The following is a 25848-nucleotide window of genomic DNA, read 5'->3' as shown; positions in this document are numbered from 1 at the left end:
GGAGGTCCACCAACCTCACCACGTCACATTGGGAGGAGGTCACAAGGCAGGTCAGCACTGATGTGTGCCACCTATGAGGACTCCCTGCAATGCAGGAAGCGAATGAATGATCTCATGCACTCTGCCAAGGGAAGTCAACCTTCCCCTCACTCCAAACTCACACTCTCATATCTCTATCACTGCAGTCATTGGATAGGCATATGGACGATAAGGGAATAGTACAAAGGGACTTTAGAAGGGTTTCACAGGACGGTGCAGCATCGTGGGACGAAGGGCCTGTACTGCGCTGTAATGTTCTATGTTCTGTCGGGTATTCAAAGGGTTGGAGTCCACAGAAATCTCACACATTACCAGCAGAAAGGACATCATCACTGATTGTTTCACAGAGATTTTAACATCATCATCCCCTGTAACATCCTGCACAAATGCCATCTTCCTTACATTCATCACAGCAGGCATGCATGCTTATGATCTGCTCTTTCATCCATGCTGCTTGCAGTCTATCTGTCCTGATGCAGGACAAGATGGCCCACAACTTGAGGGAAAGATCCAAGAGCAGAGGGCTGATGCTGGGGTTGAGGTTACTCAACCACTACAAGGAGCAGGCACTAGAGCTGGCTGGTGAGGCCAGGGGATAGTCTTGTGTAGAAGGTGAAATTGGCGTCTCCTAACAAGCCAGTGAGGTAGCACTGCTGCCTCACGGTGCTGAGGACCTGGGTTTGATCCTGGCCCCGTGGAGCTGTCCATGTGGAGTTTGCAAATTCTCCCTGTGCCTGCGTGGGTCTCAACCCCACAACCCAAAGATGTGCAAGGGAGGGGGATTGGCCACGCTAAATTGCCCCTTACTTGGATTGTTAAAAAAAAATATTTTAAAAAACAAGCCAATTAGGGTCCATTCAGTAGACATCGGCCACATGTGGACAATGACTGTGAATGTTGTTTAAACAGTAACTGTTTAACCAATCATTCATTATCTCTTCTCTTTATCGGAGCCAGCAGCAAGAAAAGGCAGAGGGATATGGCCAGCCAGCCCCCAGATCACCTCGAATGGAGAGTATGAGGAAGCATTCGAAGAAAACCCATCTCTGTGTTCAACGACACCCTCCACCTGTGTACAGACAGCCACCAGGAGGGGACCTAAATCTAGAGCAGGCTTGAGGTCACTGCCTGATGAGCACTGCAGAGAAACAGGTCAACAGAAGATGGAGGCAGTAACAGCCAAGGTCTCTGACACCTGGAGGGCAGCTGGAGACCAGAGCACTTAGGCCTCCATAGGACGCACACCAAGGTCATCTCAGACAACGGGGCATAGCAGTCAGCAGGCTGCCACCATGGCTGCTGAAACTAGGGATGCTAGCTAGATGTAGAGGTAAGATAAGAAAAAATAAGAGGTACTGCGACCATAATGGTTCACTCACTGGGCTGGATTCTCTGTTTGGGAGAATAAGTGCTGATGCCAGCGTGGGAACAGTGGCTTTTTACGCCCGTAAAAATGGCGCAAAAGCTGCACCGATCCTCCATCTGGTGGGGGGCTACAAGGCATGCAGCGTAGAGCCCCCGGCTCTAGCTGCGGATACAGCCAGAGAATTGCCGGGTCCATGGCTGCGCGTGCGCACGGCGGTGGTCTGCAGCGGCTGCGCCGTGCAACATGGCGCCGGCCGCATGTGGACCACGCCCGCGAAATAATGCCCCACTTTGACCAGACTCTCCACCCCCGACCAATGCCCCCAGTCCCCGCCAATGCCCCCCTGCCTGCGGAACAGTTCCTATCCGACTGCGGCGGTGCAGGACTCAGTCCGCAGCTGCCACGCCGGGCTCCTGAAAAACAATAGGACATGCGACCGACGCCCTGGCGAACTTGCAGAGTATCGGGGGAGGGCCTCAGGTGATGTCCTGAGGCCGTCCCAATGGTGTGCGGCGTCCTCTGCGAGTATGCTGTTTTGGAGCAGGTGGAACATCGAAATGTGGTACCATCCGTGATTTTGGCGCCAATGAGGATTCTCCGGCGTATCGCCGAATGCAATTTCGGCGTCAGAGACAGGAGAATCCCGCCCACTGTGTTTACTCTGCACACGTGTAAATATATTTTGTTTTCTAGCCTCAAAGTCTCAGGTAATGAATGACTGAATGACTCTTCCATGTGCAGTAATGTTCCAAGGTTATCCAAGTGTGACAGATATTCCCCTTCTCAAGAGTCTCCCATTGTGTCCCTCAGGTTTGCTTTATCTCACTCACCCTCAGCTAGTCAGTCACCTTTATGTCCACAGGAGCTACATGAACAACGCCAGTTCCTATATGAATATGGTGGTTGGACAAAGCATATGTGAGCCTTGCATCAGAAGATCATATAATGTGGCCACATAAGTATAGATCTTGGAAAGATTTTTATTCTCCTGATGCTGTTGCACTGATGTCTGTTCTCTGTGGATGTTATGGGTATTAAACACAACCCATAGTGGTGAATGTATTATATCAATAATCCACCATTGTATCTGTGCTATGCTGTTGCCCTTGTGGGCTCCACCTGTGGGCCACTGTATGGCATTATCCACAGGGGAACATGTTAGGGCCTGTATGGGCTCCGCCCATGGCTCCTCGCCTTGAAGGGAGGTATAAAGAGCAGTCGACCTGTAGACAGGTTCTCAGCTTTAGATCAGTCGCAGGCAGGCACTGTTCTAATTGATTAAAGCCACAGTTTATTTCTACTCTTGTCTCGAGTGAATTGATGGTCGCATCACCCATCCTTCCAACTTTTCAGTGGCCACCGTGTAATTGCTGTTTGCTTTGCGTGTGGATTACAGTTTACTAATTGTCACGAACCTTAACCTTTTATGCCGACCTGCAGCATTAACTTGTGATCACATTTGCAACTATTCGTTAGCTTGGAAATAGGTCTCACTCTCCACCTGCATGATATGGAGCAATGGATCTCTGTTGCACTTGGTGACCCTTGAAATGTCTGCTGGATGGCCATGATTGTGTGATGTTATAGGTGTGTGCCAGTCTCATGATGCCAGCCTATTACATGTGAGGATGCTAGTTTGCAAGTCAAGGTCTGGCTTGCGTGGCTGGATGGCATCTCTGTGCTAGCTTTAACAATGGCAATCAACATGATTCTCTGACCATGACCATGCCATCAGTGTCTTAGGCTTCCTCGTACTATCATTATCTGGCAGAATGATAATGGGGTGAACTGTAATGGGATCAGAGAAAAGCTCCTGTGCATCTGCTAAGTGGTCTTAAGTATAAATGAAGGTACTGAGTAATCCTTAAATGCTGTGTCAAGTCTAACTGGATTACGTCAATCCCAGATCCTTTGGCAATGCTGGACGTGAACTTGGGAAGTTCCAAACAAAGGTAGGACTATGACTGCTTGTGAACGATCAGAGGGTTCTGTTGAAGGTCTTTCTGACTCACAGTCTCACTTCCATTCTGCAGAGTGACAGATCACAGTGTTCTGAAGAGGGATGTCATCCTGGGGACACTATCAGGATGAGATCCCGGTGCATTATTCAGGTATGAGGAATGCCATTTTGAGAGATGTTGCTGTCCAGATTCAGAGCAGTCATCAGACAGTCAAGCAAAAACCAGCAATTGGTGATTGTCCTCCTGGAGCTTCCTTACAGTGCTCCAGGCACACTGCCCTATGTGCTGCTCCTGCATCTTGCAAACTGCCATAGACAGTGAAATGTTGGTGTGATGCTTGAAAGGACTGCACCATGTGTACTTGCTGCAGATTGGGTGCTGTGGGGTTCTTATCCCATTACAGTGCCAGAGGCTGCTTAATCTTCCAAAGATGAGGCCATCATTATGCAAAATTGTGACCACTCATCCTTCATTGAGACATTGAAGAAACCAAAGAAGGTGTCAATGTTTATCCAACATCGAAGGGATAAGAGAAATGCACTTGCCTGAGCTAATCTCCCTCATTATCCTGGAATCTTGTTGTTATAAGGGCCTCACTGGCATGTCTGCTATGTCTCTGTGGCTGCCAAATGGGAATCATTCGCCACACCTTTGTGGGTGCCCTTTATCACCAGTGAACCAACTCTGAATACACTGAGGGCCTTCTAAGATCTGTGGCACCTGTGAGTGACTCAAGATGTAAGAGCCATGCAAACTCCAAAAATACCTTGCATAGAACTGCATAATCTTCTTTTGGTGATCACAGATCAGATGCATGTTGAGAGAGTGGAAGTTTTTTCTATTTATAAGTTGTGGTGAATTCATACTGTATTGTAATTCACACTGTATTGCATTGCGTTGTATTATGTCCTTGTGGGCTCTGTATGTGAGCCGTTGCGCGGCTCTGCCCATAGGGGAGATGAGGAGCTTGTACAGGGCTCCACTCTTGGCTCCGCCCATGGCCCCTCCCACTACCGGAAGTATAAAGTGCTGCAGCCGTGAGCCTGCTCTCAGTTCTTCTGGTCGCAGGCAGGCTCAGTTGTAAGACTATTAAAACCACAGTTTACTTCTAATCGTGTCTCCAGTGAATTGATGGTCACATCAATTTAATAGTCTTAGAAAAGTTGAAGAAAACTACTATGGAATCAGCCCTCAAACCTGATCGACTAGAACTCGACCCGCAGGCTGCAGAGGTGAAGGAAATCTTCCTACACTAGCTTCGATGTTTCAAGGCCTACCTGGCTGAATCAAGCACATCCGAGACTACAGAGGAGCAGAAACTCAGCCTACTGCACGCACGGGTGAGACATCGTATCTCTACACAACTCAATTGTACCACCTCATATACTGAGGCCCTGGCAATGCTCGACCGATTGCACGTGTGGCACGGCACATTTTCACGACCCGCCGCCAGCGCACCGCAGAGTCGCTAGAGGACTTTCTAGGTGATTTAAAAGCTCTTGCTCGGGACTGCTATTTTCAGGCTGTAACGGCCTCCCAGCATATGGAACTCGCTGTACATGATGTATACTTTGCAGAGCTCAGGTCTAACTATGTGCGCCAGCGATTACTCGAGAAAGGGGCCCAGAACTTGGAGGACACGGTAGAGTTAGCTACAACTATGGAGGTCGCGTTCCGCAGTCTGAACTCATTCCCCGCGGACCAAGCGACCCCATCGTGGGCCCCCGACCCGCGACTGCCCCAGGCCTGCGCCGCGCAGCCACCCACCCACTATGGAGTGACAGCGTGCCATTTTTGTGGCCAGCCCCAATACCCACGGCAGCATTGCCAGGCCCGCAATGCAACCTGCAGCAGCTGCGGTCGCAAAGGACACTATGCCCGAGTATGCCTGGCAAAGTCAAAACTTTCTAACTCCCCCGCGGTCCAGAGCACTCGCCTCCCAAACTCACAGGCCCGCAGACCCCGTAATGCTGCAGCGTGTCTGCCGACTCCGACTCCGCCCAACACGTGCGACTCATGGGGGCCGCCATCTTGGCAATCCTCCCCCACACGGCCAGCCATGTGCGAGTCATGGGGGCCGCTATCTTGGACGCCATTGTCCTCGCCGCCCGCCACGTGCGATCCACGGGGGTGGCCATCTTTGATGCCATCTTCTTCATCACCCGCCACGTGCGATCAACCGGCCAATTTCTTGGCCATCAACCGAACCGAACCTCGACGACTACGACCTCAGTGGACAGTCATCACGGGGCCACTCCAGCACTGCTGATGGAGCCGCCGACTCAACGCAGTCACGTTGGACCAGTCGCGTCCGAAGCACCTCCAGAACTCGATGATGTCCGTTAAAATCAACGGGTACAGGACACCGTGCCTCTTCGACTCTGGGAGCACCGAGAGCTTCATACATCCTGACCTGGTAAGACGCTGTTCGCTCCCTATCTTCCCTGCACGGCAAACTATCTCTCTCGCCTCGGGCTCGCACTCAGTCCACATACAAGGGCGCACCGTCGCGACCCTAACGATTCAGGGCGCCAGCTACTCTAATTTCCAGCTGTACGTACTCCCCGACCTCTGCGCCCCACTCTTACTCGGGCTCGATTTCCAATGTAATCTCAAGAGCCTCACACTCAGCTTCGGTGGACCCCTACCTCCCCACTCACTATCAGCAGTCTAGCGACACTAAAAATCAACCCACCTCCACTCTTTGCTAACCTCACTCCGAACTGCAAACCCGTAGCCACTCGCAGCAGGCGGTATAGCCTGCAGGACAGGGTATTTATTAGAGCCGAAGTCCAGCGGCTCCTACGTGAGGGAGTCATAGAGGCCAGTAACAGCCCCTGGAGAGCTCAGGTGGTGGTCGTCAAGACCGGGGAAAAGTTCCGAATGCTGGTTGATTATAGCCAAACCATTAACCGGTTCACGCACCTCGATGCCTACCCCCTCCCCAGAATTGCAGACATGGTCAATCAGATCGCCCAGTACTGCATGTTCTCCACGGTGGATCTGAAGTCTGCTTACCACCAGCTCCCAATCCGCCCGGAGGACCACCACTACACGGCGTTCGAGGCAGACAGCCGCCTCTTCCACTTCCTCCGGGTCCCCTTTGGCATCACGAATGGGGTCTCGATGTTCCAACGAACAATGGACCGAATGGTGGACCAGTACGGGCTGCGGGCCACGTTTCCGTACTTGAACAATGTCACCATCTGCGGCCATGATCAGCAGGACCACGACGCCAACCTCCACTGATTTCTCCAAACCGCCCAGAAACTCAATCTCACTTACAATACGGAGAAATGCGTTTTCCGCATTACCAGACTAGCCATCCTCGGCTATGTAGTGGAAAACGGAGTCCTGGACCCCGCCCCGGTCTTACAACTCCCTCTCCCTCATTGTCCCAGGGCCCTCAAGAGGTGCCTAGGATTCGTCTTGTATTATGCCCAGTGGGTCCCCCAGTATGCGGACAAAGCCCGCCCACTATTTAAGACCACACTCTTCCCACTGTCAGCTGAGGTCCGCCAGGCCTTCAACAGCATCAAGGAAGGCATCGCCAAAGCCGCCACGCGGGCGGTGGATGAATCCGTCCCCTTTCAGGTGGAGAGCGATGCCTCAGAGGTCGCTCTCGCCGCCACTCTGAATCAGGCAGGAAGCCCAGTCACCTTCTCCCGAACCCTCTCCGCTTCGGAACGTCGACACTCCTCAGTCGAAAAGGAAGCTCAAGCCATTGTGGAAGCCGTATGGCACTGGAGGCACTACCTCGCAGGTAGGAGGTTTTACCCTCATCACCGACCAAAGATCGGTAGCCTTTATGTTCGACAACTCGTAAAGGGGCAAAATTAAAAATGATAAAATCTTGCGGTGGAGGATCGAACTCTCCACCTTTAACTACAATATCATATATCGACCAGGCAAGCCCCCAGATGCCCTGTCCCACGGCACATGCACCAGCACACAAGACGACCGCCTGAAGACTATCCACAATGACCTCTGCCACCCGGGGGTCACCCGGCTCGCCCACTACGTCAAAGCCCGAAATCTGCCTTTCTCCACCGAGGAGGTCAAAGCCATCACCAGGGATTGCCGGATCTGTGCAGAGTTCAAACCACACTTCTATAGACCAGACAAGGCCCACCTGGTAAAGGCTTCCCGGCCCTTTGAATGCTTGAGCATCGATTTCAAAGGGCCACTCCCCTCGACCAATCGAAATGTGTACTTTCTTAACGGCATCGACAAATTCTCCCGCTTCCCCTTTGCTATCCCGTGCCCCGATATGACCTCCCACACAGTCATCAGAGCCCTGCAGTGTCTTCACCCTGTTCGGTTTCCCCAGCTACGTACACAGTGACAGGGGCTTGTCCTTCATGAGCGACGAGCTGCGTCAGTACCTGCTCGACAAGGGCATCGCCTCGAGCAGGACTACCAGCTACAACCCCAGGGGGAACGGGCAGGTGGAGAGGGAGAACTCGACGGTCTGGAAGACCGTCCTACTGACCCTCCAGTCCAGGAATCTCCCGGTTTCCCATTGGCAGGAAGTCCTCCCCGACGCGCTCCATGCAATTAGGTCCCTCCTATGCACCGTAACTAACCAGACCCCTCACGAACGATTATTTGTTTTCTCTAGGGGCACTACCACGGGGGCTTCACTCCCATCCTGGTTCAGGACACCGGGCCCGGTTCTCCTCCGGAAGCACGTCCGGACACACAAAACAGACCCGCTAGTAGAGAGAGTGCTACTGCTTCATTCGAACCCCCAATACGCCTTTATTGAATACCCCGACGGCCGTCAGGACACCGTTTCCCTCCGGGACCTGGCGCCTGCAGGATCCACCACCACCACTGCCGAGGTACCCCTCACACTACACCCCACCCAACCCCCCATGCCCTGCGCCCCCGCGACTATAGGTTCCCTGCCCACACTCGGCGCCCCCGCGCCTATAGGTTTCCTGCGCCCCATGTTGCCCGTCGCACCGGTCAGGAATGAAGCTGTGGCCGAAACACCCCCGGGGTCCACCCTTATACCCACACCGATCGTCACCACCCAGCCACTCGAAGAGGCTGCAACCCCGATGCTCCCCGGATCCCAAAGGACGACACGGCCACCGGACCGGCTCAACTTGTAGACCCGTCACCCCCGCCGGACTTGATTCTTTTACAGGGAGTGAATGTGGTGAATTATACTGCATTGTAATTCACACTGTATTGCATTGCGTTGTATTATTTCCTTGTGGGCTCTGTATGTGAGCCGTTGTGCGGCTCTGCCCATAGGGAGAGATGAGGAGCTTGTACAAAGCTCCACCCTTGGCTCCGCCCATGGCTCCGCCCATTGCTCCTCCTACTACTGGAAGTATAAAATGCTGCAGCCGTGTGAGCCTGCCCTCAGTTATTCTGGTCGCAGGCAGGCTCAGTTGTAAGACTATTAAAACCACAGTTTACTTCCAATCGTGTCTCTAGTGAATTGATGGTCACATCATAAGTCTTATTGAATGCTGTCAGGGAGCTCTTAAGGCCACATGCGTGCAGTCATTGTGCACCTATGGGAAGCTGTAGATTGCTGTAAATCCCACTGATCTGGCAGCCTGGCTGGCTTCATCCATGGAAAACTGGAAGTTTGTGCCTCATTGAAAAAGGCATCAGTGACCTCACTTAAACACTTATGAGAGGAGGTTTGCGATATTCGACAGAATTCCCAAGTGGGGTCCTGGAACAAGCTGCTTGCAAAAATGTTGAGTGTGGTTGTCACTTTCAGTGGCAATGAATGGCCTCCTGGTACCTGAGGCATCAGATGCACCCAGAGAATGTGGATAATGTGAGCAACTACATCCCTTGATGTGCTGAGGTGTCTTTTGCTCATCTCCAAGCATGAGAAGCACCGTTGGTACACCCTGAGTCATGTCAAACACGAATGTGAAATTGGTCTCCCCTCCTCAGCTCTGGGTTTTGGTGGGTACCCGCTATGTTCCTCAGGATGATTCTTCTCTTTGCCCTGCTGGACAGTGATGGGCCATTCTTCTCCTCCTCAGTTGCATCAAAGCCACTAAATAGGCAATGTTGCTTGCAGCTTTCATTCTGCACCCCTCCTTGTGTCTGTGGAGAAATAGATAAGAGACATGATTGCAACTTACCCTGCAATGATCACCTTCTATCGCCAAGTTAGGAAGTCATTGTGAAGCCCTTAAGCTGCCCTCATTCCAGACCTTCCATTCTCAGGTCCTCCCTTGCAGCTGAAGATCATCCTGAAGGATCACAGTTAGCTGAGGTGCCCCACCCCTCAATTCCCACACTGCCCCGGGCATGGCATGGTGTTTACAAAGAGGTTTGTATCTGGATGAGTACAGCCATGTGCTAGCAACCTCAGCCAGGGCACAATCAAGCTGCCACTTTTTGAATAGACGAGAGCCTAGCTTTGCAGTAATTTAATGACTGCAAGTATTGAATCCCGTAAAGCCCTGAACATCCCAGGTACAATGTGTCGGGGTGTCTGGAGTATGTTGTATATGTAATGCAGCCGTGACCTCTTATTAGTATTATTCTTCTGAACTTTTTGCGTTCCTCCATGATGGACAAGTGGTCAGTCATACCAAATGTATATTTTCACCAAGCACTAATGGACTGAAGCAAGAAGGCACACTGTGAAGTGCCCAAATCATTCAATTGACATTTGACTCTTTCCAACATAGAACCATAGAATTCCTACAGTGCAGAAGCAAGCCATTCAGCCCATTGAGTCCACACCGACCCTCTGAAAGAGCACCCTATCTAGGCCCACTCCCGCCCTATCCCTGAAACCCCACCTAACCTGTAGGTCTTTGGACATTAAGGGGCAATTTATCATGGCCAATTCACATAATCTGCACATCTTTGGACTGTGGGAGGAAACTGGAGCACCTGGAGGAAATCCACAGAGGCACAGGGAGAAAGTGCAAACTCCACACAGTCACCCAAGGTCGGAATTGGACTCAGTGCTAACCACTGTGCCGCATAAGATGCCTCAGATGAAACTTGCTCTTCATGTCCTGAACTGATAATTATTAATGTGCCTCATCAATCAGCCCAGAAGTGCAATAGTTGACTCCTACCACATGCCTTCAAATCCCTCCCCTGATAGGTTGTTCCAAAGTTACCAGCAGAATTATTTTCCTACTGCATCATTCCAATGGGCTGTCAAGATAGTGATTAGGCCCTTTGCACATTGACCTAGTGACCTTTCGGGACCTCCCCCATCTCGCCACTCCATGAGAATATTGACTGCCCCCATTACTTCCTGGTTTCTACATTTACAGGCTGCAGATGCCCTGTGACTCTGACAGTCTACTGTCCAGTACCAAGCCACCAGGATCCAAATGTGTGAAGGACTAACCATGCCCTGAATAGCATTCTGTGAATGGCCGACACTGAACTGACATGCCTTCCCGCTTCTTGGACTGGACCAAGACCTGTGTAAAGCATACCCTTGCAGCATGGTGGATGTGGTACTGACTTTACATTCTGCCCTGACTGTTCTCTGCATTGCCCAGTGCTGTCTCACAGTCTTCCTCCCTCGTCCTTTAAAGCCCCCAGTCATGAATCTCAGTCAACACCCGCTGTAATATTTGGGAGGAAAAATTCCAACTTATTTCCCCACCGGGGGAAAACTGACTTTTACCATCATGCCAATTTCAATGCCCTTGCGCAACACAATTACCACCACTGGTGTGATTGGAAAATTCTCCCCAATCAGTGAAAAATTCTAATAAACCTCATCTAGAAACTCTGAAAATCTTGATCTACTAATGAAGCAAAATTGATGATCTGAAAGGGTTAATGAAGTGTTGAGAGTAGCCACTAGAGGGAGCTACAGTTATAACTATATAAGTCAGTGATGCTAAGCCTTGTGGGAGAGTGTTTGCAGGAGTTAGCTGTTGAGAGTCAGAAGTATAGATAGTTTGAGTGCAGATCATAGTTTAAACCAGTAGTGAGATTAGCTGTAGATGAGTGTAGTTTAGATGTTATTAATCGACTGTGTATTCTTTAGGAGGACGTGTCGAATCCAAGTAGTAGTGTTAATAAATTTATAGCTTTGTTTAAGTTAAAGCTATTTTGTGGTCTTTGGGAACACAACGGCAACTATCCTAAAATAAGCAACACAAAGAACTCCACACTCCTGGTGCTCGAACACGCCAAATCCAGCTTATTTGTATAATCGGTGGAGGGCTGAGGTGCCTGTACCACTGGGGCAGTGAGATTAAAAAGCAACAGCTTGCTGAGGGAGAAGTTTGTGGCGTTCTGTGCTGATTAAGACAGTATAGTTCAGAATTTAGAATACGTGCTCTTCCAGGAATGGATTCTCCGGTCTGCCAACCGCGTGTTTCTCAGCAGTGCGCCATAAGCTGATGGCGGTATTCTCTCTTCCTACCGCTTGAAACACATGGGCAGGGGTGCGCTGCCAGCAGGAAAGCGAATCCCAACTGTTGGAGAATTCTGGCCCTATTCTTCATGTACCTTACTCCCAATGGCAATCGGAATCTCTTGCAACAGGGCAGAAACTCAACAAAAACAGGTTCCAACCCCAATCCCCGCACTCTTCCCCTTAATGGGGTAGAAGTTCTAAACCCTTTTTAAATACATGAATGTTATTCATACAGGCGCAGCTGGAATATTAACATGCATGGAGTTATCACCTAATTTCAACTTCTCAATCCTTCCACAGGAATCGATTTTGTACAATGCGTGCACAACTGCTGTATTTGCCATGAGCATTCTTGGTATATGTAAGGAGAGTTATCAACTTTTGCAACAGGTAAGAAATTTGGTGTACGGTTCTCTGCTACATACTGACCTTTTATTTTAGCAACTGATTGTAATAAACTAGTTGATTCTTATGATTCATGCCATGCTGATGAAAGTAAAAGTGTTTCAAATGATCACATTGAATTGAAGTATCCTTTGTGTTTTACCTCGCACTGTACTATCGTTTATGTGGCTGGTTTAGCTGTCGGCTGGACAGCTGGTTGTGATGCAGAGCAAGACCAGCAGCGTGGGTTCAATTCCCATACGGGCTGAGATTTTTCATGAAAGCCCCACCTTCTCAATCTTGCCGCTCGCCTGAAGTGTAATGATCCTCAGGTGAAATCACCACCAGTCAGCTCTCCCCGTCACTGGGGCTGGTTTAGCACAGTGGGCTAAACAGCTGGCTTGTAATGCTGAACAAGGCCAGCAGCGTGGGTTCAATTCCCATACCGGCCTCCCTAAACAGGCGCCGGGATGTGGCGGCTAGGGGCTTTTTGCAGTAACTTCTTTGAAGCCTACTTCTGACAATAAGCGATTATTATTATTATTTTAATGTGTCCAGATCTTATCAGCAGAAATAAACAAACATTGTGGTTAATTTAAGAATATTTATGTTCCTCGAGAAGATTCTCAGAAGCCAGTGAGAAATTCCTGTTTTTCTTTCTTTTACTTATTTTTCTTCTTCATATTTACATGGGATGTGGACACCACTGGCAAGGCCAGCATCCCTAATTGCCCTTGAACTGAGTGGCTTGCCCCACCATTTTGGAGTGTAGTTAAGAGTCAACCACATTGCTGTGGGTCTGGAGTCACATGTCGGCCAGACCAGGTAAGGATGGCAGATTTCCTCCCCTAAAGGACATCAGTGAAGCAGATGGATTTTGAATGACAATCAACAACATGGCCACTATTACTGAGATTAGCTTTTCAATTCCAGATTATTAATTGAATTTAAATTCCACCAGCTGTTGTGGTGGGATTCGAACCCTTGTCCCCAAAGCATTAGCCTGGATCTCTGGATTACTTGTCCAGTGACATTACTGCTAAACCACCTTCTCTCCCTAAAAGCCACTTTTAAAATGTAAGACCGAAATTTTGTATTTCTGTTGTTTCTGGGAGATGGCTGTTTTCATTGTAAAGAATATCTATGATTAAGAATGACAGAGAAATAACATCTGAGGTTTGACATTAAAAAAAGCAACAGAAAGTGTGCAATGGCATGCAATATGCACAATCATTTAAGGGGTGATTTTCCTTCACAATACTGCCTGAGTGCTGGAGCAATCGCTATGGGAAATTGAGATGGGAGTCATACCACCACATTCCTGCCCCAAAGTACACTTAATAGGATCATAGAATCATAGAATTTACAGTGCAGAAGGAGGCCATTCGGCCCATCGAGTCTGCACCGGCCCTTGGAAAGAGCACACTACTTAAGCCCATGCCTCCACCCTATCCCAGTAATCCAGTAACCCCACCGAACTTTTTTGGACACTAAGGGCAATTTAGCATGGCCAGTCCACCTACACATCTTTGGACATGTGGGAGGAAACCGGAGCACCCAAAGGAAACCCACACAGACACGGGGAGAACATGCAGGCTCCACACAGACAGTGATCGGGAAGCCGGGAATTGAACCTTGGACCCTGGAGCTGTGAAGCAACTGTGCTAACCACTGTGCTACCGTGCTGCCTTAAGTGCCATTTCATGTAGCACCTGCAAATCTGTGTCATTTCCCTTCGGCTGCCAGTGTGGCAACTCCACGAAGCACCAGGAGAAGGTTGTCAGTCAATCCAGGGATACTGGAAGGCCTGTTGCTCTGTTACTTCCAGGGAGAAGCTTTCTCTCACTCTATAGTTATCTCAAAATAGTCACTGCTTGAAGACCTTAGCCCAATTTGATGACTTTATTTTAAAATGTTATGAAGCCTTCAGGGTGTTGCTGTACCTTTTCATCAGCTACCTCATTTTAAAAATATTGCTCTTAGGATGTGGATGATTCCTGGTTGACCAATTTACTGCCCATCCCTAGGTATCATGAGAAGGCAATGACAGACCTTCTATTTGAAATATTTCAGTCCTTGTGGAGAATAACCCTCCAAACTGGTGTGGGTATGGAATTCAAGGTTTTAACCCAGCAATAATGAAGGAATGGCCAAGTCAGGATGTCATATTGATTGGGGGAGATGACATCCTCAAGAATTTGTTGCTCTTGTCCTTGAGTAAGAACTTATCAGACTGGACAATCCTGTTGAAGTAAGCTTATTGAATTACATACAGGACATATGAAAACAGGAATGACACTCTGTTCCACCCAGCCTGTCCACGAAAATGCGACGTCTTGTGCTTCACAATATATATGTCCCCTCTCCATCTGGAAGCCAGGTAGCTTTCCGGGGGAGAAAAACACTGAAAACCCAAGGCAATTAAGGAAAGAAATCTGAGAATTTCCTGTTCAATGCTCTTGGGTGATTGAAACTAGTCTCTGGTTGTGATTAATTTGATATGAATCTTGTCAGAAATGGGTCCAGGCCTTGCTTGAAATAATTCTGAGCCTATTGCATGAATGGGCTACAAGCCATTCCACAGGTCTACTATTCTCGGAGTAACGGCCCATCTCCTTACATCTCATCTAGTTCTGCCTCTACATAACTGTCATATGAGAGAACCTTTAAGAAATGAGTGTTTATCAAATAGCTGCAGTGATGTCAGAGTGTGGGTGGAGCTGGGCTCTGTCTTTCACTTACGATTTTGAGCAGGCAGCTACAGGATGTTTTTAGTTTCGTTTTGTGAGCTAGATAGCTGCAGGAAAAGCAAGCAGATGTATAAGGATCTCTCTGCAATCTAAAGACTGTCTCCAGATCATTTGGGTGATTTCAAAGTGATAACTGCTATCAGTAGAGAATGTAAACCTGATCTCTCTGTTAAAAAGGGTCTTTTGGCTTATGGATGTTGCAAGGAAAGATTAAGGGTTACTTATAGAATATTGTATCTGTGGGGATGATTGGTGTTGATACATGTTAAGATGTTTACTGTGGGTTTATAAAGTGTTAACTGGTTTCATAAATAAACATTGTTTTAATTTAAAAGCACTTTAGCTCTCTGTTGCACTACACCTGTAAATAGGTCCGTGTGCTCCCCATAACCACAATCTATCAAAATTTGTGGGTCAGGTGAACTCCATGATACACTTTGGGGTTCTCTAAACCTCCTTAATATATTTAATTAAAGCAAACTGAGGGGTAGCACGTGGCGCAGTGGTCAGTACTGGGACTATGGCACTGAGGACCTAGGTTTGAATCCCAGCCCTGGATCACTATCCGTGTGGAGTATGCACATTCTCCCCATGCCTGTGTGGGTTTCACCCCCACAACCCAAAGATGTGCAGGTTGATTGGCCACGCTAAATTGACCCTTAATTGGAAAAAAAAATAATTGGGTATTCTAAATTTTTTTTTTAAAACTGTCAACACAAGCACAATCTCATCATCATATAAACTGCAATCAAATTGTTTCTAAATGTTTTGTTCTCGGAAGATGTCGAGTCCAATGGCTTTTAGGATGGGATGGTGGTGTTTACAGAGCTGAACAAGAAATTACCACCTTAAGGGAAATTAGGGATGGACAATGAATGTTAGCCTTGCCAATTACCAATGACACCCACATATTATGTACAAATAAAAAGATGAGGTATATTGGTAAGGACAAAGTGAAGTAAGTTATTATTCCTTGCTGGTTTCTGATCAGTCTCAATGTGGCATATTTACTTTTCAGGGCTTGGCCAGTTTAATCAGAGATGCGACTAACCACTCAACCGTGGTGTAACTTCTTCTTACAGTTCCTTCCTCTCATGAACTATGATTCATATTTATTATTGTACAGATGCTATTTATACTGAAGAGTGTGTGTTACTACATTTTCGAATGCTACTTTTAAATACAGAAAATGGGTGATAAAATGTTTGTAAATATTTCTAAATTGAGCCACTAATTTTATCTTACGTTGTGAAATTTTGCTAAACATACTAAAGGAATACGAATTCAGTCACGGAAGAGAGTGCAACAATGATCCTAAACAGTTTCTAAAGCTACATTTTCACTGGCTTCGAGTGAGGAATTACCCAAAACTAATCAATAGAACCTGAAAGAAACCAAAGGGCGGGATTCTCAGTTGGCAGACACTGGAATCGGGAAATGCGATTGAGTGGAGAATAGGTTCTGACCCCGAAATCATGGCGGGCGCCGATTTGATGCCAAATCACAATTACCCGTCGCCTCGACAGCAACGCAAATGCGATTCGGACTGCACGTACAGCAAACTTCATTTGCATATCATTAGCGGGCCTGATCCGGTCAATGCAGGGGTCTCCGTGATTCTCCTCCTCCAATGGGCAGAGTTCCCAATGGCGCAGTTCACTTGTGCCTTTAAAAATCGTGAAACTGGCATTGTGGCTGATGAGGGAGAGAGAGGAAGGTAGGACATGGAGAGGTCACTGCTGCCTCAAGGCGCTGAGGACCCAGGTTCGATTCCAGCTCCGGGTCACTGTCCATGTGGAGTTGGCACATTATCCCCATGTCTGTGTGGGTCTCAGCCCCACATCCTAAATATATGCAGGGTAAGTGGATTGGGTTTGCGAAATTGCCCCTTAATTGGAAAAAATAATTGGGTACTCTAAATTTATTTTATTAAAGGACACAGAGAGGCTTGACTGAGGGCTGGACACTGGCTGGGGTGATACCCCAAGGGACCAATGGACCACGACCATGGCCTGTAAGGCATCCATCTTCCTGCGCACCCCACTGACCTGTGCTGGCATCAACACTTAGGGCCGGATTCTCCGATCGTCAACGCTGAAATCATGTTCAGCGATTGGCCGGAGAATCCATTTTTACACCGGAATCGGGGACGGCGCCAATTTTCTGATGCTCGGATCTCTCAGAGCAGGGTACCTGAGTAGTCACCTGAGGATGCTCCGCCCCCGATGGGCTGAGCCCCGACAGCATGTCCTCTCACTTTTCAGGGTCCTCGTGTGGCGGCTGCTGACTGTGTCCAGCACCGCAAGTCGGGGGGGAGCTGTTCCGCTGGCAGGGGGTGCTTCGGCGGGGGCTGGGGAGACTGGTGGGGGCTGGGCCCGGGGTGACGAGGGGGGTTATCGGGGCGGCAGCTTTTGACAGACCAGGTCCGCGCGCGGCTGCCGCCATGTTGTATGGTGCGAAGCATCGGTGCGGGAGCGGCGCGACTTTTTGGTCATAAGACCAGATGGATCCTGCAGACATACCCAGAGAATCGGAGAATCCAGCCCTTAGTCTCAGGAACAGAAAATTCCGCCGAAAGTATTTGAAAATTTGTAACAGCGCCCATCTGCCGTGATTAAGGAAAAGGATGCATTTGGAGGGTAGTACTGTAGAAGGCATCACATCGCAAATTGATTAATCCCTGCAGTACCTCATAGAAAGAATAAAATAATATTGTAACTGTTCTACTCTGCATTAATTGCCACTGTGTTAATCTTCTATTTTTTCTATCTGCATGAACAGGGAAGGCAGTATCTACTTGATGCAACCAATCCACTCGACTGGCTTATATATGTGGCATCGATTCTCTTTGTAATTCCCTGGATTTTCCATGTCAGAATTCCAATACAATGGGAGTGTGGTACTTTTTGTGCATATGCAGCATGGTTGAACTTTCTATTATACCTCCAAAGGTAAACATTTTAACAATATTTTAATTTACTAATCTGTCCTTGGTTCTGATCAGGATGTAATCATAGAGACCGTAATCTACCTTTATTGAAGTTGTCTGTGTGTTAAATCCTTGAGACCTCCTATTGCATTTAAGAACTGTGAGGCTTTAAATAATCAGTGCTGGTAGAGAGCATGCATATTGAACACATCAGTATGCAGCTCTTCAACATTTTCGCAACTATGGCGTTGAACTCATTCTGCCTATTTCATGGGTGTAAAATTAGCATAAAATTGAGAAATTCAACAGGGGAAGACTGTATCCATATTTACATGTGCGTGTAGGTCACTGGTAAACAGCCGAGCCCTTGCCTGAGACGAGCATAGGTCGATATGGGAATGAGGATCTTGGCTTCTTCTTCCTCTGAGGTGAAGATGATCTTGTTCAGCCTCTGAGTGTTTGGTCAGGTTCCGGTGGTTAGATAGGTGATTGCTGAGACCAATCTGTGCCTGGATGAATGTGTTGCAAACGGAACAGGATACTGCAGATTGAGTTTTGAGTGTGTTACTGACTGGGATTTTCTCTCGGTCTTTAATATGTGCCTGCTTTTTATTTGATTGTGCCAGGCGCAGCAATCCCTGGTGGTCTTCTCCCACTGCTCAAAGTCAATATCAAAACTTCTGAGTGAGGCTTGCAGAGTGTCCTCATAGGACTTCTTTTGAACACATGAAAGTGCATCCAAACTCAAACTGTCTATAGAAGATTCACTTTAGTGCGTGTTCGTAATTCTAGCTACATGACCAGCCCACTTCAGTTATGACTCTTTCACTATGGTGTGGATGTTTTGTAGCTAGCTCAGATGAGCACCTCAGTGTTTGGTCTTTTATCCTGTCATCAAATCTTTAAAAGCTTCCAAAGGGAGCTCAAGTGAAGGTGATTGATCTTCTCGGCATATGTGTAAAGCAGAGTGGGCGGGACTATTGCTCTAGTCTTTCAGTTTGGCAGACTTCCTCCCCTTCATTCCCAGACAGGTATTCAAAGCCTGCCAAAGGCTTTGGCAATTCTTGCATGTGTCTCATCGTCTATGTGCTCGAATATCGAGGGGGAATAAGCAGCTATGCAGAAAATTACTCCTCTTGCCTGTTGGACCTGTGCCCAACTGAGGTTAACTTTGGCAAACCAGGAGCATTACACACAGAGTCTAATGGTAGATTTGTATCCAATGGTCAATCAGGGCATTGGTCAAGAAACATGGGGCTGAATTTATGGGGTGCTGTGGTTCCCATCCTCATGGTTAAAAGGTCAGGGTGAGGCCACCCAGGGGAAGGATAACTACCTCACAGCCAAATAATGCCAAGCTGATGATGGGATTCCACCCCTCAAGGACAGGAAGCTCCACCTCAAAGGGCTGCTGGCCAGGCAGAGGTTAGCAGCTTTCTTTTGCAATGGTAGAGCCAGTGGAAATGGTAGCCACTGATGGTACTGCATGCAGCCATGTGGAGGCAAGATGCCAGGGATCAGAACTTTGTAAGTGTTTAGGGGTCAGCGAAGGGGGAGTCAGGGGTTGGAGCTGAGGTTTAAGGGGCCATGGGGAAGGGGAATCTGGGGGGATTACACGATGGGTTGTTGTGCAATGGGCCTGCGAGACTAGTTAAGGAGGGACATTGCTGATTCATCCCAGTAATAGAGGGAGGGAAGGACACAGCAAAGGCAGCCCAGAACAGATAACTGACCTTTAAGAACATAATAATAATAGAAGAAATTGGAACAGGAGTAGTCACACCCAAGGCCTGCTCTAAAATTTAATAAGTTAATTGGCTGATCCTCAACATCATAGAATCATGAATCATAGAATCTGTACAGCAGAAGGAGGCCATTTGGCCCTTGAGTCTGCACTGACCTTTCAGAAGACCATCCTACTAGGCCCAGTAACCCACCCAATCTTTGGACACTTAGGGGCAATTTAGCATGGGCAATCCACCTAACCTGCACATCCTTGGACTGTAGGAGGAAACCGGAGCCACTGGGAGAAACCTATGCAGACAAGGGGAAATTGTACAAACTCCATACAGTTAACTGAAGTTGGAATCCAACCCGGGTCCCTGCCATTGTGACACAGCAGTGCTAACCACTGTGCCACCATGCCGTCTTTTTTTTTCTGAAAGAGCACACCAGCTAGGCCCACTCAACTATCCAATCCCTGTAACTCCATAGCCCCACCTAATCTGTACATCCCTAGCCACGAAGGGCAATTTATCATGGCCAATCCACCTAACTTGCACATCTTTGGGCTGTGGGAGTAAACCGGAGCACCCGGAGGAAACCCACGCAGACACGGGGAGAAAGTGCAAACTCCACACCGGCAGTCACCCTAGACTGGAATTGAACCCGGGTCCCTGACACTGTGAGGCAGCGATGCTTACCACTGTGCTACCGTGCTGCCCATCGCCTCACTTTCCTACACCCTATTTCATATCCCTTGATGCCCGTAGAGTCCAAAAACCTATTAATATCCACTTTGATTGTACTCAACAGTTCAGCACCACAGCCCTCTGCGATAGAATTCAAAGATTCACAAACTTTGAGGGAAGAAATGTCTACTAATCTCAATCTTAATGGCCCCATCAAGCTCAAATCACCCCGAGTTCTAATCTTCCCAACCTTTCTGAATCTGCTCTCTAAAGTACTTTTCTTCTCACCTCCAGAAAGTATTAGACTTGTGTAATAAATCTTTTCTCATAAGATAACGGCCTCATCTCTGGAATCAACTTTGTGAACCTTTCTTGCATCCTGCACAACTGTACACAATATTTGGAGATGCCTCATCAAATCCTTGAACAATTGCAGAAAGGTTTCCTTATTCTTGTATTTCACTTGCCTTTGATCTGGTGACTTTAAAGGACGGGGGTATCAGCGATAGATCTCTCTGTGGGCTTTGTGGAATATGAATTCCCCTCTTGAGCTGGTGGAGGCTCGCCCAATAGGAGATGTATGGCAGGAGTTTGAAACCCACTGTACCGACCCGAGCCGGCATTCCGCAGGACCCCGGGCTGGGACACAGATATTGGAAGCCATGTTGCTTTAATAAAGGGAGGTATTATAGAAGACTGGCCTTGGCGAAGTTATTCCAGCTTTGCAAAGACCAAAATACCATTCACCTCTCTAATTGCTTGCTATACTTTTTAACAATTCTCTCTCTGGATGTGGGCAGCACTGGCTAAGCCAGCATTTATTGTCCATACCTAGTTGCCCTTCAGAAGGTGGTGGTGAGCAGCCTTCTTGAACAGCTGCAGCCCCTGTAATGTAGGTAAACCCACAGTGCTATTAGGGAGGGAATTGCAGAATTTTGACGCAGTGACAGTAAAGGAACAGCAATATATTTCTAAGTCAGGATGGTGCATGGCTTGGAGGGGAACTTGTAGGTGGTAGTGTTTCCATGCATCTGCCTCCCTTGTTCTTCGAGGTGATAGAAGTTGTGGGTTTGGAAGGTGCTTTTGGAGGAAACTTGGTGAGTTGCTGCAGTGCATCTTGTAGACGATACACATTGCTGTCACCCTGCACTGGTGGTCAAGAGAGTGAATGTTTGTGGCCTTGTGCAAGCTGGCTTTTTTGTCCTAGATGGTGTCGAGCTTCTTGAGTGTTATTGAAGCTGCACTCATTCAGGCAAGTAAAGAACTTCAGGATATCAGACAGGCTTTGGGGAGTCAGGGGGTGAATTACCCTCCGCAGACTTTTCAGCCTCTGACCTTGGCGGTTATCTTCCGATGTTTCTTGTACAAGGATGTCCATACCCCTCAGAACATCAGCATTTAGTGGCACACGATTTAGAAACATTCAGTTTTTTTAAAAGCTTGTCCCAACAAAGTGAATGACCTCATATTCCTCAGTAAAGGTCTGGAACCAGCTGAGGAGGCATTTCAGGATAGAAGGTATGTTGATGTTTGCGCCGCTATGTGAAAACCACAGTTTCGAGCCGGGGTGATAGATGTTATGTTTAGGAAGTGGAGAGAAGTGGTTAAGACGAGGGATTTGTACTTGGAAGAGGGGTTTGCCAGTTTGGAGGAACTGGAGGAGAGGGTGGAGCTCCCGAGAGGAAGTGAGATTAGGTACCTTCAGGTGAGGGACTTTTCGTGGAAGGTTTGAAAAGAGTTCCCTAGGTTGCCGAGGCATACCCTGTTGGAGGGATTGCTGCTCCAGGATGTGGAAGGGGAGGGCAGGATTGGAGATTTTTACGGGTGTCTGGGAGAGCAGGGAGGTGAGCTTTGGTGGTGAAGATTCAGGACAAGTGGGAGGAGGAGCTGGGAGGGGAGATAAACTGGGGAGTATTGAGCGAGACATTGCGAAGGGTAAATGCGACCTCCTCATGCGCAAGGATGTATCTGATGCAGTTTAACGTTGTACACAGGGTGCATATAACTCGGGCAAGAATGCGTGGGTTCTTCCAGGGGGTGGCAGACGAGTGTGAAAAGTGTGGGCGAGGACCAGTGAATCATGTTCATATGTTCTGGGGCTGTGAAAAGTAAGAGAGATTCTGGGTGGGGTGTACGCGGCGCTGACAAGGATAGTGGGGGAGGAGATTGACCCGGACCCTTTGGTGGCGATATTTGTGATATTGGCGAAGTCAGAGATGATGGAGGGGAGGAGGGCCAATGTTGTGGCCTTCACCTCCCGGATTGCTCAGCGAAGAATTCTGCTGGCCTGGCGGTCAGCAATGTCACCAGGGATGGCGGCTTGGCTGGGGGATTTATTTGACTTTCTTTGGCTGGAAAAAGTTGAATACAAATTAAGGGGTTTAGCGGAGGGCTTTGAGGAAATGTGGGGGATGCGCCGTGTTTGAGGAGCTGTTCATCACGGCGGTGGGGGGGGGGGGGGGGGGGGGGGGGGAGATGAAAAAGGGAAAACATTTGTCCCATAGCTGTTTATAGCTGTATATTGGAGTGTTTGCTTCACAAATTCTTTATGTTTTGTAACCTTTTATATAAGTTTGGAATAAAATACCTTTTTAAAAAATCTTCTATTAATACTAATACATTATCCCCAAACACATGAGCCCTTATGTTGTCAAGAGGCACCTTTTTGAATGCCTTTTGAAATCCAAATCTACTACTTCCACTAGTTCCCTTTTATTGACCTTGCTGGTCATATCCTTAACAGTCTCTTAATAGATTTTCTGAACACTGTGGGTGGGATTGTACGACCCCACGTTGGTTCGGAGAATCGCCGGGAGGCAGCGTGAATCCCGCCCTGCTGCTCCAACGCCGGCTGCCGAATTCTCCGGCACCGGTTTTCAGGTGGGGGCGGGGATCACGCCCCGCCGGTCCAAGTCCGTTGGCAGCGGCCCCCCTGGCAATTCTCCGGGCCCCGATGGGCTGAACGGCCACCCGTTTTCGGCCAGTCCCGCTGGAGTGAAATAGACATGGTCCACCCTGGTGGGACCTGGCTTGGAGGGTGGCTTGTGGAGTCCTCAGGGACCCCCTGAGGGGGATCCAGCCCTGGGGGGGGGGGGGGGGGGCCATGGTGGCCTGGCCCATGATCGGGGCCCACCGTTCTGGGGGCGGGCCTGTGCCGTGCGGGCACTCTTTCCTCCGTGCCGGCCTCTGGAAGGCTCCGCCATGGCCGGCGTGGAGACTAAACCTCCTGCGCATGCGCAGGAAACATGCCAGCGGTTCTGCGCATGCGCCAACTCGTGCCGGCCCACGGTGGCCCTTCGGCGCTGATTGGCGAGCCGTCAACCCCTCCATCGGCGTCCTAGCCCCCAGATGTGTGGAGGATTCCGCAACTTCTCACCGGCCCGACGCCGGAGTGGTTTGTACTACTCTTGGCACCGGTCCGGGCCGCCCCGCCAATTGGTGGGAATCCCGCCCAATTTCTATTTCCCAAAATCAAGTTGATTCTGCCTAATCACATTCTGATTTTCTAAGTGCCTGTTATCACTTCCTCAATAATGGATTCCAGCATTTTCTCAAGACCGTTGGCAGGCTAACTGCTATGCTTCCTCTCTCCCTCCTTCCTTGAATAGTGGTGTTATATTTGCTATATTCCAATTCACTGGGACACTCTGGAATCTAGGGAATTGTGAAAAATCATAAACTGTGCAATCACTATCTCTGAAGCTACCTCTTTTAGTATCCCGCGATATAGACCATCAGGTCCTGGGGATTTATTGGCTTTTAGATCCAGGGATTTCTCCAATACTTTTTTCTTTATTGATATTAATAACTTTAAACTCCTCACTCTCATAGAGCCACTATGACTAGTGTACTGTTTGCATCTTCTGCTGTGCAAAGAGAGATACACAGAGGGGACTTCTAACTTTCAAAAACGAGCAGGTTTGGGTTGAATGTGGTTGGGTGGTGTTCCTAGGTTTCCAGACACAAATCCACCTGTTTGCAGTTCGTTGGAACATTAAATATGATATTGAAGCTGCTAGCCCTCCAGTGAGGTGTGAACCTTGAAGAGGGAGAGGTTTGGAATGACATGACTCATTGAAGGAAAAGGAGGAGGGGGAAAAGGCAGAATACAGAAATGCCCCAGCTTCGCAGGGAGGTGTCTGTGTTGGTGCACACTTTGCTGATCTGTATACAAAAGACACACTGCTCTATGGCCTTGACCTTTCTTCTTGAGAATCATAAATTTTCCCTCACTCAATGACTCTCAAACCCAATCCCTTTTTAGTTTAAAGATTTATTTAGAGCTCTAGTTATGTGATTCACCGGGGCATTGTTCCAGCCGGGTTTAAGTGGAGCCTTCCCAATGGAACAGCTCCCTCCTTTCACAATAGCTATTCCAGTTTTTCCATGAGAAATCTAACATGCCGGGTTGCAAAGCCAAGACCAACTTTTATATTTCTGTGAATGTTTCTTTACTAATTGCTGGAATTCAAGGTGAAATGAGGTCCAGTAGCTCTCAGTAGCATAAAGCTGTTTCCTTTTGTCTACAACAAACAATGATTCCGGAGTACGGTGTGATTTACAAATGAAACAGACAAAGTTAAAAGTGATGGGAATTTTCATTCAGACTTGGTGCAAGTTTTATAGTTGTGTTTGTGTCTATCTTTCAGATTCGATATTTGTGGAATCTATGTCGTAATGTTTGGGGAGATTCTGAACACCTTGTTTCATATTATTATCCTGTTTTTCTTCCTTATCCTGGCTTTTGGATTGGCCTTCTACATTCTTTTATGTGAGCAGGTAAGTGCAGCCACTGTCCAAGTTCATAATCAAGTGTAAAGGGAATAAAAAACAGTATGAGTGGCAGTGGGCTTTTAGCTACAGAAAAATGAATGTAATTTCACCAACTGGGTATGTTGACCGCATGTAAGCTCCTCCATTGCCCTCCCCATCCCTCGCTTCGCCCCCATTCACAATATTCAATGCAGCAAGCACTGGTGTAGATTGAGAAATTGTTCAAAGTATTTTGCTTGACATGGCCTGCCACTTTGGATATGATTTTACATTCTTCATCATCACTTACATCACTTGTTCTTGCTCGAGAGGGAGTGCAGAGAAGGTTTATCAGACTGATTCCTCTGATGGCGGGACGGACGTATGAGGAGAGATTGAGTCGGTTATGATAATACTCGCTGGAGTTTAGGAGAATGGGGGAGGGGGGTCTCATAAAAACTATGAAATTCTAACAGGATTATACAGAGTCCAGAACCAGGGTTCACAATCTAAACATATGGGGGAAACCATCTACGACTGAGATGAGGAGAAATTTCTTCACCCAAAGAGTGGTGAGTCTGTGGAATTCACTACCACAGAAAGCCGTTGAGGATAAAACATTTTGGGCGCGATTCTCCGCTGCCCACGACGGGTCGGAGAATAGTGGGAGGGTGTCCCCGACATTTTCCCCGCCCTCCTGCTATTCTACCCCCCCCCCCCCACGGCCGCCCCACGACACGAATCGCTGCTCGCCGTTTTTTACGGCGAACAGCGATTCTCCCCAGGCCGATGGGCCGAGTTCCCAGGCCTTTACAGCCGTTTTTACGGCAGCAAACACACCTGCTTGCTGCCGTCGTAAAAAACGGCCGC

The 25848-nt window shown here is 48.4% G+C and overlaps 1 protein-coding gene across 1 annotated transcript in view; it reads left to right on the top strand.

The window, feature by feature from the left end:
- Positions 1-25848, top strand: part of trpa1b (transient receptor potential cation channel, subfamily A, member 1b) — a 163080-nt gene that overhangs the window by 113395 nt on the left and 23837 nt on the right. The window contains exons 21-23 of the mRNA XM_038808471.1: positions 12053-12142; positions 17668-17837; positions 24876-25005. Of these exons, the coding sequence (XP_038664399.1) occupies positions 12053-12142; positions 17668-17837; positions 24876-25005 (390 nt within the window). The remainder of the gene's footprint in view (positions 1-12052; positions 12143-17667; positions 17838-24875; positions 25006-25848) is intronic.

The sequence above is a fragment of the Scyliorhinus canicula genome, chromosome 10 (genome assembly GCF_902713615.1).
Source record: "Scyliorhinus canicula chromosome 10, sScyCan1.1, whole genome shotgun sequence".
Classification (NCBI taxonomy): Eukaryota; Metazoa; Chordata; class Chondrichthyes; order Carcharhiniformes; family Scyliorhinidae; genus Scyliorhinus; species Scyliorhinus canicula.
This window is presented reverse-complemented; position numbering and strand designations above follow the sequence as displayed.